General features: G+C 35.8%; 1 protein-coding gene across 1 annotated transcript in view; it reads right to left on the reverse strand.

Moving 5' to 3' along the window:
• Positions 1–1,236: 1,236 nt before the first annotated feature.
• tmem184c (transmembrane protein 184C) overlaps positions 1,237–16,186 on the reverse strand; it is a 23,677-nt gene continuing 8,727 nt past the window's right edge. The window contains exons 6-10 of the mRNA XM_056457729.1: positions 13,109–13,202; positions 10,713–10,825; positions 8,691–8,790; positions 8,228–8,399; positions 1,237–5,759 (exon numbers count right to left, since the gene is read on the reverse strand). Of these exons, the coding sequence (XP_056313704.1) occupies positions 5,461–5,759; positions 8,228–8,399; positions 8,691–8,790; positions 10,713–10,825; positions 13,109–13,202 (778 nt within the window). The 3' untranslated portion in view covers positions 1,237–5,460. The remainder of the gene's footprint in view (positions 5,760–8,227; positions 8,400–8,690; positions 8,791–10,712; positions 10,826–13,108; positions 13,203–16,186) is intronic.

Here is a 16,186-nt window from a genome sequence, read left to right on the forward strand (position 1 = left end):
ATGTTGATCAAAATTACAGAAAATATTTAGATACCTTACAGATGTTGAAAAGGAATACTCTTTAATTATCTGACTATATTAAACTGGCAGCTGAACTTTACTGTTTTTTTTACTGAATTTGTAGGAGGATGATCTGTTCTAAAGCGACTAAAACCCTGACAGCAGGTTATTCAGGTGAAAGTCAAAGATTAATTTACATGCAGGACAATGAGCCCTGTCACAAATCAAGTTCCTTAAAGCTAAAAACACTGAAATAATGAAATGGCAGCCCAAAGTCCTGACCTAAACCTGATTGCAAATCATTAGCAACACGGTTTATTTATTCATTCATTTTCTTTTCTGCTTAGTCCCTTTATTAATCTGGGGTCGCCACAGCAGAACAAACCACCAACTTATCCAGCATATGTTTTACACAGCGGATGCCCTTCCAGCCACAACCCAGCACTGGAAAACACCCTTAAACTCTTGCATTCACACACATACACTATGGTCAATTTAGCTTATTCAATTCACCCATAGCGCATGTCTTTGGACTATGGGGGAAACCGGAGCACCCGGAGAAAACCCTCCCCAACACAGGGAGAACATGCAAACATAGAAATACCAACTGACTCAGCCGGGCCTCGAACCAGCTACATTCTTGCTGTGAGGCGATATCGCTACCCACTGTGCCATCAGCAACACAGTTATAGCTACTAATATACATTCATTTTCTATTCGGTTTAGTCCCTTTATTAATCAGGGGTCGCCACATTGGAATGAACCGCCAACTTATCAAGCATATGTTTTACACAGGGGATGCCCTTCCAGCCACAAACCCAACACTGGGAAACACCCACACACTCTTGCACACATTCACATACACTTCGGCCAATTTAGCTTATTTAATTCACCTGTTCCGCATGTTTTTGGACTGTGGGGGAAACCGGAGCACCCGGAGAAAACGATATGCCAACTGACCCAGCCGGAGCTTGAACCAGCAACCTTCTTGCTGTGAGGCGATTGTGCTATCCACTGCGCCACTGTGCTGTCCAGCTACTAATATAACCAAAATAAAATTTGGAATGATAAAAATTCCTGAAAACATATTTATTTGTTCAATGGAAGTCAATGGTAACCAAAACTGTTTGCAGAAGAAAGGAAATTCTGGAACTGTTAGGGCGAGTTAATATTTTCTTGGTGAACTGACCATTTGAGCTGGGATTTGTGGGTAATCAAGCGGAAATACTCAAGACGTATTTTCATGTGAAGTTTAATATCTGTGACAACCACTGTTAGATAAGGCAATGCAACGGCCGTACAAACCATCGCAAAAGGTGCATCTCTCTCTCCATGGAAAAGAGAGACTTATGACAGTTCATAAAAACAAATAAATGGGACTATTTCCCACAGGTCCACATCTGTATTGACAGAACAATCTGCTCTTGCAGTAATTCTATATATCATATACACAGACATTTATAGCTCATGTGCAACTGATTTCGGAGTACTAACAGATAGTGAAAAGCTGAAGTAAAAAAACAAAGAAAGAAAAAGACAGTTTCTTAAAGAGAAAGTTCCCCTAAAATACTAATTGTCATCAATTATTCACCCTCAAGTCATTCAAAATGAAAATATTTGTAATGAAACTTTTTTTTCCTCTTGACCAAAACGTTCCAGCCCAATCTCAAGAGGAAACATAACTATTACCTATTGTCAAAATATTGGCTAATTTGTACAAATTTAGGCGATTTTATTTGTACAAGAACATGTGATTTTTAAAAGGTGTGACCCCAAACTGCACCCCTAAACCCAACTACCATTGGGGGAGGAGAAAATCATGCTAAAACATACGAATGCGATCATACAAATTTGCAATTAAATTAAAAAGTTATAAACATTGCTGTGAGATTGTGCTGAAATGTTCACACTTCAGATAGTTCATGAACATGGAATCAAAATAAATCAAGCGGGATAACCCAAGTCTTCGGAAGAGACTAGTGCTGTGTCCCAATTCGCATACTCATTCATTCATTTTCTTTTTGGCTTAGTCCCTTTATTAATCTAGGGTCACCACAGCAGAATGAACCGGCAACTTATCCAGCATATGTTTTATGCAGTGTATGCCCTTCCTGCTGCAACCTTTTACTGGGAAACATTCATACACATACACTACGGACAATTTAGCTTGCCCAATTCACCTATACCATGTCTCTGGACTTGTGTGGGAAATCGGAGCTCCTGGAGAATACCCACACAAACTCAAAACAGAAACGCCATTTGACCCATCCGGGGCTCGAACCAGCGACCTTCTTGCTGTGAGGTGATTGTGCTACCCACTTCGCCATCGTTCTGCCCAGTTTGCATACTATCCATCCTATAGTATTTAAAAATAGAATTAAACCAGAGTATGTTGAAAAGTGTGCCAAAGTATGCCTATTTCCAGTAAATAAATTGAAAAAATCAAGGTGTAGAAGAGTCCATACTTCAACCGCTAATATTTCCCACAGTACATTGCACGTTGGACGTGAGATTGATTAGTACTACAAACGCGGGTGAACAGTGTAAACAAACTACAATCATGGCGGACACGCGAGACCAACCGTCAAATAGAGAGGCTTCGGTAAAGTTGTTTGAAAGACTGTCAATCAATATCTTGCCAACTGGAACATACTTAAACCATATTTTTGATGTTATGTTTCATCTGCAACAACGATGTGAACTTATATCAAGATATGTTTGGACATTAACTTCTGAATGCAAAATTACACAAAGACCTGAGGAGATTTCTCTGCATGAAAGAGACCTGCTACCGTTTCTCCAATAAGGTAGGAAATTAAATAGGAAAGAAATGTGAATGACGTTTCGAGATGAGGGTGACGTAACTAAGCAACATATCGATCTGTTAATGAGGAAAGTATATATTGTTCCTTTACAAAAAAAGTGCATAGGGCAGCACAGTGGGTAGCACAATCGAGCACTGGTTCAAGCCCCAACAGGGTAAGTTGGCATTTCTGTGCGGAGTTTGCATGTTCTTCATGTGTTTGTGTGGGTTTCCTCCGGGTGCTTCAGATTCCCCCACAAGTCCAAAGACAGGGTATAGGTGAATTGGGTAAGCTAAAAAGTGTATGTGTGTGAATGAGTGTGTGTGGATGTTTCCCAGTGATGGGTTGCAGCTGGAAGGGCATCCGCTGTGTAAAACAAATGCTGGATAAGTTGGCGGTTCATTCCGCTGTGGCGACCCCAGATTAATAAAGGGACTAAGCAGACAAGAAAATGAATGAATGAATGAGTTGGCAGTTCATTCCGATGTGGCAACCCCATACTAATAAAGGGACTAAGCCGAAAATAGGCTACTTATATAAAGATACTGCATACTTGGCTTAGTATAAGTATGTGAATTGGGACGCAGCAATGGTGACTATGGTAATAATTTCATTTCATTTAGACCACAGGTGTCTGTTCCTGGAAGGCCGCAGCTCTGCACAGTTTAGTTCCAACTCTAATTAAGCACACCAGATCAAACTAATTGAGTCCTTCAGGCTTATTTGAAACCTATAGGTAAGTTTGTTGGAGCAGGGATGGAACTACACTACGGGGCTGCGCATCCTTCAGGAACTGAGTTTGACACCTTCGACTTTCATTCACATAAACTTTGACCTTACACAAAGAGCAAATCAAATAAGGTAAACTTGTTTGAGATGAAAGGACCATTATAGAGGTCAGTTCCTAAGATTTCGTTAAAAATACTTTCACTTGTTACTCAAATATTTGACTTAATTCTAATAAGTTGGGAATGACATGAGGAAAAGAAGGATAGCAGTTTTTTTGTGGAGAACAAATCTTTTAAGAGCAAGAAGACAACTTTGGTTGATATTTAGACATTGCATCATTCCCCGATGTGAACGTGAAGTCAGTATTTTATATTTTTTGTATATGTTTCTGAATTAAGTTTTAAACCTAAACCTTTTTTAGTTATAAAACTGCAATTAATTAAAGAAATGGAAATAAAGAATAATGGCATAGCCGTTTATGGAGCTTCACTGAAGGAAGTTGCTAAGCTCTAAAGCAAAGCAAGCAGAGATATGACTGCTTCACTATGTTGTGCTTTAGAGCTGATGTAGTTGCTCTACCCTCTATTTCATGCATATATTCAGCTGAGACAAAATGGTGCAAATCTCCATGGCATTCTGGCAATTTCATATTACTGTCCATCATGTTGAAGGTGCTGTTTTTAAAATAATAATATAAAGAAATTATTTCGATTTACGGAAAAATTCCAGAAAGTAACAGATGTCATGGATTAAAAGACATTAAAAACAAAATACAGGACAGTACTGAAAATTTAAAAAAAAGTTGTAGTGTTAATACATATTATTTCCTAAAGGGATAGTTCACCACAAAATTTAAATCCTGTCATCATTTATTCATCCTCCATTTTTCCAAACCTGTTTGAGTTTCTGTTGAACCCAAACAGAAGATATAATGAAGAATGTTGGAAGAATCAGTCATTAACTAGCATTGTATTTGTTCACACACTTAAAAAAATGCTGGGTTCTTCACAAATACTTCATGTTGTCCCAACACAAATCGATTAAGTTTACAAATTTAGTTTGAGCTGTTCCAAAAATCCCACAAAAGAATTGTGTTGTTTCAACTCATTTTAAATAAGTATTTTGAAAAGGCAGCAACAGTCATTTTGTGAGTGTACTGTGGATGTCAATGGCTGATTTTTTCCCCCAACATTCTTCAGAATATCTTCTTTTGTTCAACAGAAGAAATAAATTCATACAAGTTTAGAGTGTAAGGGAAAAAACATCCTTTTGGTTGACCTATCCCTGTAAACCCCATGTATACCTCACTTTTTATGCGTACACATGTTTTCAAGTACAGTACACAGCACAAATATTTCATAGATAGTGTTTTCTCCTACTCATGTCATGCTTTTGATGAAGGTTCAGGTTGAATCAACTAGTTCTTCCATCATTTTCCTCATTAGACACTGGCTTGAATTGATGTAGCAAAATTTGTAGTGTACATGCATCTGGCACCTGTGTTCATTCTATCAAATGAAGATTACTTTAAAAAGCTTGTGTTCGACTGTGCACATACTGCAGTATACCCATAAAATACTGAAGTATACATTGGGCTTCAGAGTAAACATTCATAAAGCTGTCTTAAAAGTACCATGAACTGAATACACTAATTACTGTGCTTGGCTCTTAGGTCAGTTTAAAACCAATTTGGTCAGGTTTCCAACAAAATAAAACCAAACGGAGATAAAAAATGAGGTCCAACACTGCTCTTCATATTTCTTCTTGCTACCAAATCCGCACTGAGCCTCTCTGAACACATATTAACCCCTGGCTATGATGAGTTACCAGTGTTAACAGTGAATGCATATATTCCATATGGTAGCCAATGCACGTTATATTAACGCCCATTAGCTATAATAGCTTTGGCAGCTCAAACTCTGTAATGCTAAATGATTGGTGCATAGTCTGAGTCCTGTTGGGTTGTGTGATCGTCGGGTATCCCTGTAGGAGGGATATCATCAACATCTCCTTCCCATGGTACACAGCCAAGATTGGCAGGAGCAGAGATGGAGTGAGGGGTTACTGTGTGGCCCATTCCCTGATACCGGCCCTTTGGTGATGGAGGATTGGAGGATGATTCAATAGCGGCATCCTGTGAACCAGCTGACAGTAGACCTCTGTTCTCATCTTGGTTCGCCTCTTCGCCAAAATAGTTTTTCCTTGGACGACCCATGACTGTTCTCCCTAAAGTAATCAAACGAAAGCATGGTGACACTGATTTGATTGTATCAGGTAATTTGGATATACCATTACTAGCCACTAACACAAATATCTAATCAGCCAATGTATTTCCAGGGTTGCCACAGGTCATGGAATTTCAGGGAATTTATATATATATATATATATATATATATATATATATATATATATATATATATATATATATATATATATAGTTTTATATATTGTTTTATATATAGAGAGAGATATATACTTTTTTTTTTTTTTTTTTTGTGAAAAATTGTTTGCCCCCTTACTGATTTCTTACTTTTTACAAGTTGGACACACTTTAACATTTCAGATCATCAAACAAATTCAATTATCAGTCAAAGATAACACAAGTAAACACATCATGCAGTTTTTAAACTAAGGTTTTTGTTATTAAGAAAAAACTAAATCCAAACCTATATAGTCTTTAGAGTGGCCTAGTCAAAGTCCTGATCTGAATCCAATTGAGATTCTGTGGCATAATATTAAAATAGTGGTTCATGCTCCAAAATCTGCCAATGTGGCTGAATTACAACAATTCTGCAAAGAGGAGTGGGCTAAAATTCCTCCACTGACAGACTTATTGCAAGTTCAGAGTATATATTGGAATCAGAGAGTGAAATCCATACATTTTAAGACCTTATAACCCCTTTTCAACTGGAAACACTAGCGAGATTTTAATTTACAGTGTATTTACTGAATAATAATGTAAGAAACTAAACCAAAGCTAAAACATTAATCATATACTGAATAAAAAATTATTAAATCTAGCTAATTAAGCAGGTTGGCGTCTATAGAACTGCCGAAATAATGATGTTGCCTTGGTTACTGCAGTAAACAAAGCAGCATGATGTCAAATCTAGTAGGATTTCACTGATTTCATAAACTCAGCAGCATCCTGATATTCACAGATTTAATTCAGGCAAACTTTAGCATACAACCATACATTGCATAATCAAAAATGATATAAAATTTAATACCCTGCAGTGTTTCCGCTAGGCTTTTTTCCAGCTGTGAACGCAGTATTACAAGTCAAGATCGCATTCATGTAATACGAGCATGCGAATCTCTGTGCTCGAGCGCCGATTTCCTCTGTTCGTGCATAACTTCTTGCGCGGCCTCAAATATACGCTGCTCGAGGGCAGATTTTCTTGTACACTCTCAAATAAACGCTGCTGAAGTGCGATTAAGTGCATTTATGTAATGAGTATGTCTCCAACATTTATTAGATTTGCTAGGAATATTTATGAATGTCTCCAATAGACCTACAGAGCGGCATTAATGCGCCCTCAAGTAAAGTGAAACGGTCAAAAACTCCAGCAAGAAAAGTCATTGTATGCAAAGCCAGAGACCTTTATAAATAAAATATAATTATGGAAACTGTGTTCGTCATAACTGAAAGCTACTTTGTGTTTGCTGGCATCACATTCTTGTCAGTCAGTCAGCACGTCACCTTAAAGGGTTAAACAAATAACACACAGCAGTACTATGATTACAGAAAATTTTGTTATAATTCACTTACCTTTAAGTAAGTTTTGGTGCGATTATAACTAGCTATTTAAAAAAACGGCTGAATATTTTGAATGAGAAGCTGTCATGTAGCTGAGGCGGGATGAATTTTGGTGTGGCGTCCCACCATGGAGGAATGAATGTAGCGGAAACCATGCCTTGCAAAATAGCATTTAAGACTTTTTAATACTTTTAAGGGCCTTAAATTCATTCATTCATTCATTCATTTTCTTTTCGGCTTAGTCCCTTTATTAATTCGGGGTCGCCACAGCGGAATGAACCGCCAACTTATCCAGCACATGTTTTACGCAGTGGATGCCCTTCCAGCCGCAATTTGGACAATTTAGCCTATCCAATTCACCTGTACCGCATGTCTTTGGACTGTGGGGGAAACAGGAGCACCTGGAGAAAACCCACGCGAAGGCAGGGAGAACATGCAAAGTCCACACAGAAACGGCAACTTACCCAGCCGAGGCTCAAACCAGCGACCTTCTTGCTGTGAGGCGAAAGCACTACCTACTGCGCCACTGCCTCACCCAAGGTCTTAAATTTCTCTACATTAATTTATCAACTTTTGATACTTTTAAGACCCCCTGAAGTTATCTAAAATGCTTGATTGCAGTTGTTGTTGCTAAATGTGGCCCAACCAGTTATTAGGTTTAGGGGCAAACACCTGTTCACATAGGGCTATGTAGTTTTGGATTTTGTTTTCCTGTAATTAAATAAAAACCTTAATTACAAAACTGCGTGATGTGTTTACGTGTGTTATCTTTCACTTATATTTATGTTTGATGATCTCAAACATCAAAGTGTGACAAATATGCAAAAAATATATAAATCAGTAAGATGCAAACACCTTTTTCACTTTGATTTAACTTGGAACTTTCGATTTAGCAAATCATTTAACACTAATAAAAAAAACTTTGTTGACTCACCAACATTGCGCACTTGTTCTGAGATGTCAGCCCGTATGTCTGAAATATCCCACATGGCCAGGAAGGAATCAAAGCAGGAACCTTCCTCTGCTTCCTGTATGTAGGGCTTGTAAGTAAAGCTGAAGTGATGGGCAATGGCTGCCAAAAACATTTCCACACATATGATGAAGTCCTGTGAGAACAGAGAATCACAGAGTCTTAATCTTGAAGGTTACTTCCATCTGCGCAACCATTAGTCTATTAATGGTGCAGCAGCATCAGTTGTACGTGGAATGCATAGTAGGCCAGACCATGATTATTTTCTAAAATACTTAGACTGGTGCTTTACTAGCTGATATCCAGCCATTAACCACATTTACAAATGTGGGTTCGGTTATTACAACTCTCAAAGTGACTGGCATGTTAATTGATTCTAGTGGAATAGAGTTTAGATTTCTGAATCTCATCTGTAGCTTGTACATACCTGTAAACCTGTGGCTACAGCCTCCACACTGTCCCAGTCCCAGGTGTGAGAGTCTGAGATCACGCCAACCTTCACTAAAAGTGCAATGAACACAGCTTGCCTACAAAAGATATTTAAAAAGAAAGGAAAAATATTTTTTAAATGATTAAAATCATAAAACAAACAAAATTGTAGTAAAATATGTACATATATTAAAAAAATATTTACAATTGAATTCTAATTCAATTACGTTACACATAAGTATCTTAATTACAAATAATGATTATATTTACATTTACTACTACTACTACTACTACTACAGCTGCTGCAACTACTACTACTAAAACAGTAACTACTACTACTACAACTACTACTAGTACAACTACCACAACTATTACTACTACTACAACAACTAGAACTACTACTACTACCACAACAACAACTACTAATTCTACAACAACAACAACAACAACAACAACAACAACAACAACTACTACTACTACTATTATTAGAACAACAACAACTACTACTACTAGAACAACAACTACTACTGCTGCTACTACCACTACAACAACAACAACTATTACAATAACTACTACTACAACTATAATTACTACAACAGCTACTACTACTACAACAACAATTACTACTACAACAATTACTACAACAACAACTACTACTATTTCTACTACTACAACTACAACAACAAACACTACTACAACTATTACTACAATACTACAACAACTTCTACAACAGCAATTACTTCAACTACTACTACTACTACAACAACAACAACTACTACTACTATTACCACTACTACCACCACCACAACAATTACTACTATTTCAATTACTACTACTACTACAACAACTATTACTACAATACTACAACAACTTCTACAACTATGACTACTACTACAACAACATCTACTACAACAACAACAAAAACAATTACGACAACTATTACGACAACAACAACTACGTAAACTACTACTACAACAACTACAATTACTACTACTATTACCACTACTACCACCACCACTACAACTACTACTACTATTTTAACTACTACTACTACAAAAACTACCATAACAACTATTACTACAATACTACAACAACTTCTACAACAATAACAAAAACAACAACTACTACAACAACTACGTAAACTACTACTACAACAACTACAATTACTACTACTATTACCACTACTATCACCACTACTACCACCACCACTACAACTACTACTACTATTTTAACTACTACTACTACAAAAACTACCACAACAACTATTACTACAATACTACAACAACTTCTACAACAATAACAAAAACAACAACTACTACGACAACAACAACTACGTAAACTACTACTACAACAACTACAATTACTACTACTATCACCACTACTATCACCACCACTACAACTACTACTACTATTTCAACTACTACTACAACAACATATTTATTGCACATTAAATTACATTCATAATTACTATTTGTTTGCATTCTATTGTTTTTATTTTATTTAAAACTTTATATATGTTTATTAACTGCTCTTAATAAATAATAACTTGTTTAATTATTAGTAGTAAAATCTGCGAGTGCTTTCATCTTGTATAAGGTTCAACCAAAAATGTATTAATTCGTTTCTAAATTAGTTTCTTTTAATGTGCATGTTGTGATAGTTCAACTAACAAGAATCTGTATAGTATTTGCTCATTCCTCCTCCTCCATTGTGATTATGTGGCTGAGTAATGACAATGATAATGGTGTGTTTTACCCAAAACAGAACATCTTCAACTACCAGCAAGAGAGAAAATATACAAAGCAGACAGTGCTCAGTGCAAAACAGATACACCCCCATCATGCTGCTACTGTTTTAAATAAATCTAACACCCTTGTTATCAACAACTTTTCAAAAAATGCTTAAAATGCTACTAGTTGTGCTTGTAAGTTTTTTTCTACATAGTGTATGCTTGAATGGTTTAAACTACACTGAACAACAGGAATTGAAAGCAGTGTTATATGTGTGGGAAACACTTTACCAGAATGAGACAAACACCACCAGCTTGACACAGAGGAATTTGCCTACAGGTCTGATGGGACTGAGCTCTTCTCTCAGAGCCTTGTAGAATAGCACAAGACAATACATGGCAAACTGAGGAGAGAAAACAAGTCAACCATTAAGTTATCAGATTACTGCTCAACCTAAAGCAACAACAGCAAAAAAAAAAAAAAAGATTGATAGTTTGTGCTCCTTAAAGGCTCGTTCACACAGAAAGCATGATAATTATAAATATAGTGATAAATATCCACACTGAAGAAATATAAACATGTTTATTCATAATTTATGCTTTTCATTCTGCATTCCTTGCTTGTGACCAGCAGATGTCCTCAGTGTGCTACTAGCGCATTTGCCAGTAAATGTTTATTTAAAAATGTATCATTTAAAGAGCCCATATTATGGGTTTTTGAAAATGCCCTTCCATGTAGTGTGTAACACAGCTCTAAGTGAAGTGAAATATCCAGCTAAGGCTTAAATCTGTAAGTGTACAGTGTTTAAAACTATTGATTCATCTATAAAAGAGTCGACTCATAGTGCTTCAAACGAGTCGCCTTGATAACGAGTCATTAGGTGTTTCGCGATGACGCAGCCACGAAACACAAGCCTCGCCAGTAGTTACGCGCGCAAACCAGGCCCACTAACACAGAAAAAACACTAGACACACACACACAGACGCCGCCGGTCGAATGAAGTCACGCTGTGCTCAGATGGATAATATTGACAGTCTCTACCCAAAGATGAGTTGTTAACCTGGTACAGTACACGCGGTTACTCTTTATATTCTCTTATCACATGTAAGCCACGTTAAAAACGCGACGCGTGCCGCTTTGTTTACGGATTTAACGTTAAAGGCTTTTGTGAGCTCGCGTTCCACTGCCGTTTGTCGTTGCTATGGCGATCGATCGTAAGCTAGGAGACAGGAGACTCGTGTCACTTTCCCTAGTTCTTCTGAGGAGCGTTGTGTGTGTGTGTGTGTGTGTGTGAGAGAGAGAGAGAGAGAGAGAGAGAGAGACTCGCGTCGCTTTCCCTAGTTCTTCTGAGGAGCGTTGTGTGTGTGTGAGAGAGAGAGAGAGAGAGAGACTCGCGTCGCTTTCCCTAGTTCTTCTGAGGAGCGTTGTGTGTGTGTGTGTGAGAGAGAGAGAGAGAGAGAGAGAGAGAGAGAGAGAGACTCGCGTCGCTTTCCCTAGTTCTTCTGAGGAGCGTTGTGTGTGTGTGTGAGAGAGAGAGAGGGAGAGGGAGAGAGAGAGACTCGCGTCGATCTCCCCAGTTCTACTGAGGAGGGTTGTGTGTGTGTGTGAAAAAAGCCTTACACTATGAAGCGCGTGTGCACTGTGACTACTTTTATATAGTTGATTACCAGTTGGGCATTTCGCTCTGTCTCGTGCTGAAGCCTGTCACTGTCGACCAATCGCAGCAGGCTGTCATCGGTCCAATCAGCGCAGATTAGCTTCGCGCTGAGGAGGGGGTTGGGAACAAATGAATCGCTGAACGATTCATATGGGAGTCGTTGGGATAATTAGGTAAAAATAAATGCAGGTTATAAGACCATCAAAGTGTTTTATGACCTTGCATGCATATTAGACTGTTGTTGGAGACCCTTACAACCTAAATATGACCCTATTTCATGTATAATATGGGCTCTTTAAATCAAACGAACTTAGCGATTATAGTCAGTGTAGTGGACTAAAAACAACACACTATTTTCCACAGCGATTTTTCCACAAAAGATGCTAAAACTAGCACTGGATACCTGAGGTACTATTATTTTTTATACTTCAGTTTAACCTAGCTTGCATAACTTTCATGTACTTTTATTACTCCTTCCTATGGTATAACCAATTGTTTTCTAGATAGTCGTTAACTTTAACTAATATTTGAAAGGGGGTTTAACACTAAGCAGCGCTAATATTGTCGTCTGTAGCTTTAAATTGAATAAATCGTTTCTATTTTAATATATTCTGACTGGCTTTCAGTCATTTATTAACTGAGAAACTTCGGAAAGTGATCCCAACGATATAATTTCTCTGTATTTTCAGCGTTATAGTTGTGGTCTGAAATCTGCTGTTGTTTTACATTCATAACGATTTTTAAAACTTTTATTTGTGCTTGGGGTGAACAGGCCAGACTTGTATGAATTTTATGAACTATTTATTATTTTAACGAAGAGTACAAACACAAATGAGGGACTGGCTGATTTGGTTTTACCAGAAATTAGTTGTTCAAATAAAAAAAAACATATAATTTGACCGTTAAGATGGATTTAGTTACACTTGATCTTCCTTTTACTCTGGTTTGTTGTCTGGGTGAAACTGCAGACTCGTTCAGCTCACATGACTGTCTAACATAATATTCAAGTAGGAAAAAACAGGTACTTACAAGCTGAGACAGATTGTTGACGATAACCAGGTACGTCCAGGCATTTTTTGAACTGAAGTTTCCTTCATCGTAGACCCCGCAAAGCTGACAAATCCTATTTTGGTAAAACAGAATGATGACTGACAGACAATCCTGTTACATGCTAAATTAAGATTGTTTCAAAAGAAAGCCTATAATAGACAGTGTAACTTTAGCACCAGCATAGTAAATTTAATTTTGTTTAAAAATGAGCATGAGAGCACATGGATCATGTAACTGTTCAAATGTTAAACAAATGTAATACATTTACAATGTAAATAAAATGTAAAAAGCTTTGAACTTTTGATTTTTAAGTAACCATCTAAGTAGCACAAACATTTTAACACTAATAGTAATAGTACCAGACAGTAAGTGCACTTTTTTGCTATTTCTTTTGATAGAAACTAAAAGCTAAACATGAAATAAAAAAATATAAAACATTTACAATGCAAATCCATTTAAAACCTTTTTTGTAAACAAAGTAAGTCTATTGTATAATACATCTACATCTTCTAAAAGACATAAATATTACTTTATTATTATAAATCATCTACACATTTGCAAATTATTCAGTAATATTACTGAAATTTATATAAAAATGGAATATCATAATTCAATAAGAGATTACATTAAATCAATAAATAAATTAATAAAAAATAAATAATCAGGTATTGCTACATTCAATGTTAACACAATAATAAATAAATAAATAATAATAATAAATAAAAGTAAAAAATAGTATTCAATTTAAAAGTAACAAATCTATCTATCTATCTATCTATCTATCTATCTATCTATCTATCTATCTATCTATCTATCCATCCATCCATCCATCCATCCATCCATCATGGACATGTTTCAATAAGGTTAAATAGTCATGAGGGTGATTTGCCTGATTTTATCATACAGAAACGTTTAGTAGAGCACCCAAATTAAATCTTAAGGATTGCACTATTTTTGGCATCAATTTAAATTAACTTAAAAATAAAATAAATATGTTTAGAAACATTTACATAGAGTCAATCAATGATGGACTAAAAAACTGGAAATTAGATGTAGTGCAGATCTGAAGATGTGAGCCTAAACAAGTAACAGTAATCAGTTTATTAAAACAATTTCTGATTGAAACAATATTGTTGGTTTTGTTGTAATTTTGATAAAAGTTGTACCAAGCAATATTTAAAAACTGCTTTTGACCAGTCTCGATTGGGTCCCAAAACACACTTGCAGCCAATCAGGAGTAAGGAGCGTGTCTAGCAGAGTTTCTGCAGGTTTCACCAAGTTAAATTTAAGACTTTTAAAGACATTTTTAAGACCATTATGAATGAAATTTTAGGCTCATAAAGGGCAAAACGCTAAATGCTTTTTCAAATTGCCCAGATGGAAAAGATTTTTTATTTGCCCTATCAAAAAAATATTATAATTTAATAAATGTAATAATACAATAATAATTTGATATTTACAAAAAATTTATGTTTTAGATATTTTTCAGCAAAATATTTTAAATATTGTGTAAAAACAAGCAAGCATGCTGTACTTGTATGCATACACTTTTTTCCAACATCAACTTTCTTTAAAATAAAAAAAAAATGGACAAATGTTTTAAAAGTCTTGAAAACTATAATAAACTAAATCTATGCACAACAATCTGTCCAGGGCTGCGTTTCCGAAAACTATCGTTAGCCAACTAAGGTTGCAAGTTCCATCGTTACAAACATACTTTGTTGATTTGGTGTTTCCCAAATCTGTCATTACAACGAACATTCGCAAACTGCATCACAAACTTGTACACTTGCAACTACACCTCTAGAGCTGTAGTTAGAAACATAGTTCCTGGCTGTGTTCTATTCCCAGTTATACCCCCTATGCCCTGTTCATTTAGAACATTCTAACAGTTAAACTTGGAATTTAAAAAAAGAACATTAAAGTCATCACTCTTAGATGTAATTTGCTTTCAAACTATTTTTACAGCTTAGTTTTAGCGATCTTCATATTGACAATTGCGTTCCCTTCGTAGTGCACTTTAAAATCATTTATGCCATTTTAAACACAGACTTGGCTCATGATGAAAGCTATAGGTGACCTATTATTTAAATTCAGAATTTACGTTACGTCTCCAAAGCTTGTGAAAACAAAAATATATAGCACAGGTTAATGCTTTTCATTTATAGTAGGTTATTTATAAAGAAATGTATCTGTATATGACATGGGCCTGTTGGTTAGAACATTTCTGCAGGGGTTTGAATGTGTCAAATTGTGAAAGTAGATTTTTCAAAAAATAAAATAAATAAATAAACAATATTATTATTATTATTATTATTATTATTATTATTATTATTATATAGGATTTTTTTATTTCTTAAAAAATAGCCTACTGTAAATTAGGCCTGCAACCATTAACGATTTATATGATTTATGAGATTCAAATACGTGTTAGCTTAATGACTTTATATGGAATGTTCTCAATAACATTTGTAAAGGAAACATATAGATCCTATACGTGTCGTTTTTATAAATTTCAATTAATATGGAAAACGAGTGCATGTCTTTACCAAAACTAATATTGGAATTCTTTTTAATGCTTGTGCGTGTAAAACAATATAATATGCACAAAAAATTATGGTAGTTTTCTCTAAAAAAGTAATTACTTCACCCTGTTTAGAACATCATTGTGGCTGTTTTACATGATAACTACTGTGGTTTAAACAATGGATCAGCGACAGAGAAACTACGGTTTTGGGTAACACTCGTCACTACATTGTCACAAAAGTGTACTTTTCCCAAATGATGGATCGTACTATGATAGCTCAGCCGCGAGTTATGTCGTGAATGTTTTGGGAAACGCACCCCAGGTCGGGTGTCCTCAGCAGTAAATATATGGAGCACTTTTAACCAAATGTTATTGTAAAGAAAATAATTGGTAAATAGAGTTAAAAATGACATTTTTAAATAAAAAGTTTAAAGTTTTATTGAGATGAATTGTTGGTTGTTGTATGGGTGTAAATGGCCTGATTGGGTAGCAATACATGAATTCAAGAAAGAAAAATTAAGACCTGTTTA

The sequence above is a fragment of the Danio aesculapii genome, chromosome 1 (genome assembly GCF_903798145.1).
Source record: "Danio aesculapii chromosome 1, fDanAes4.1, whole genome shotgun sequence".
Classification (NCBI taxonomy): domain Eukaryota; kingdom Metazoa; phylum Chordata; class Actinopteri; order Cypriniformes; family Danionidae; genus Danio; species Danio aesculapii.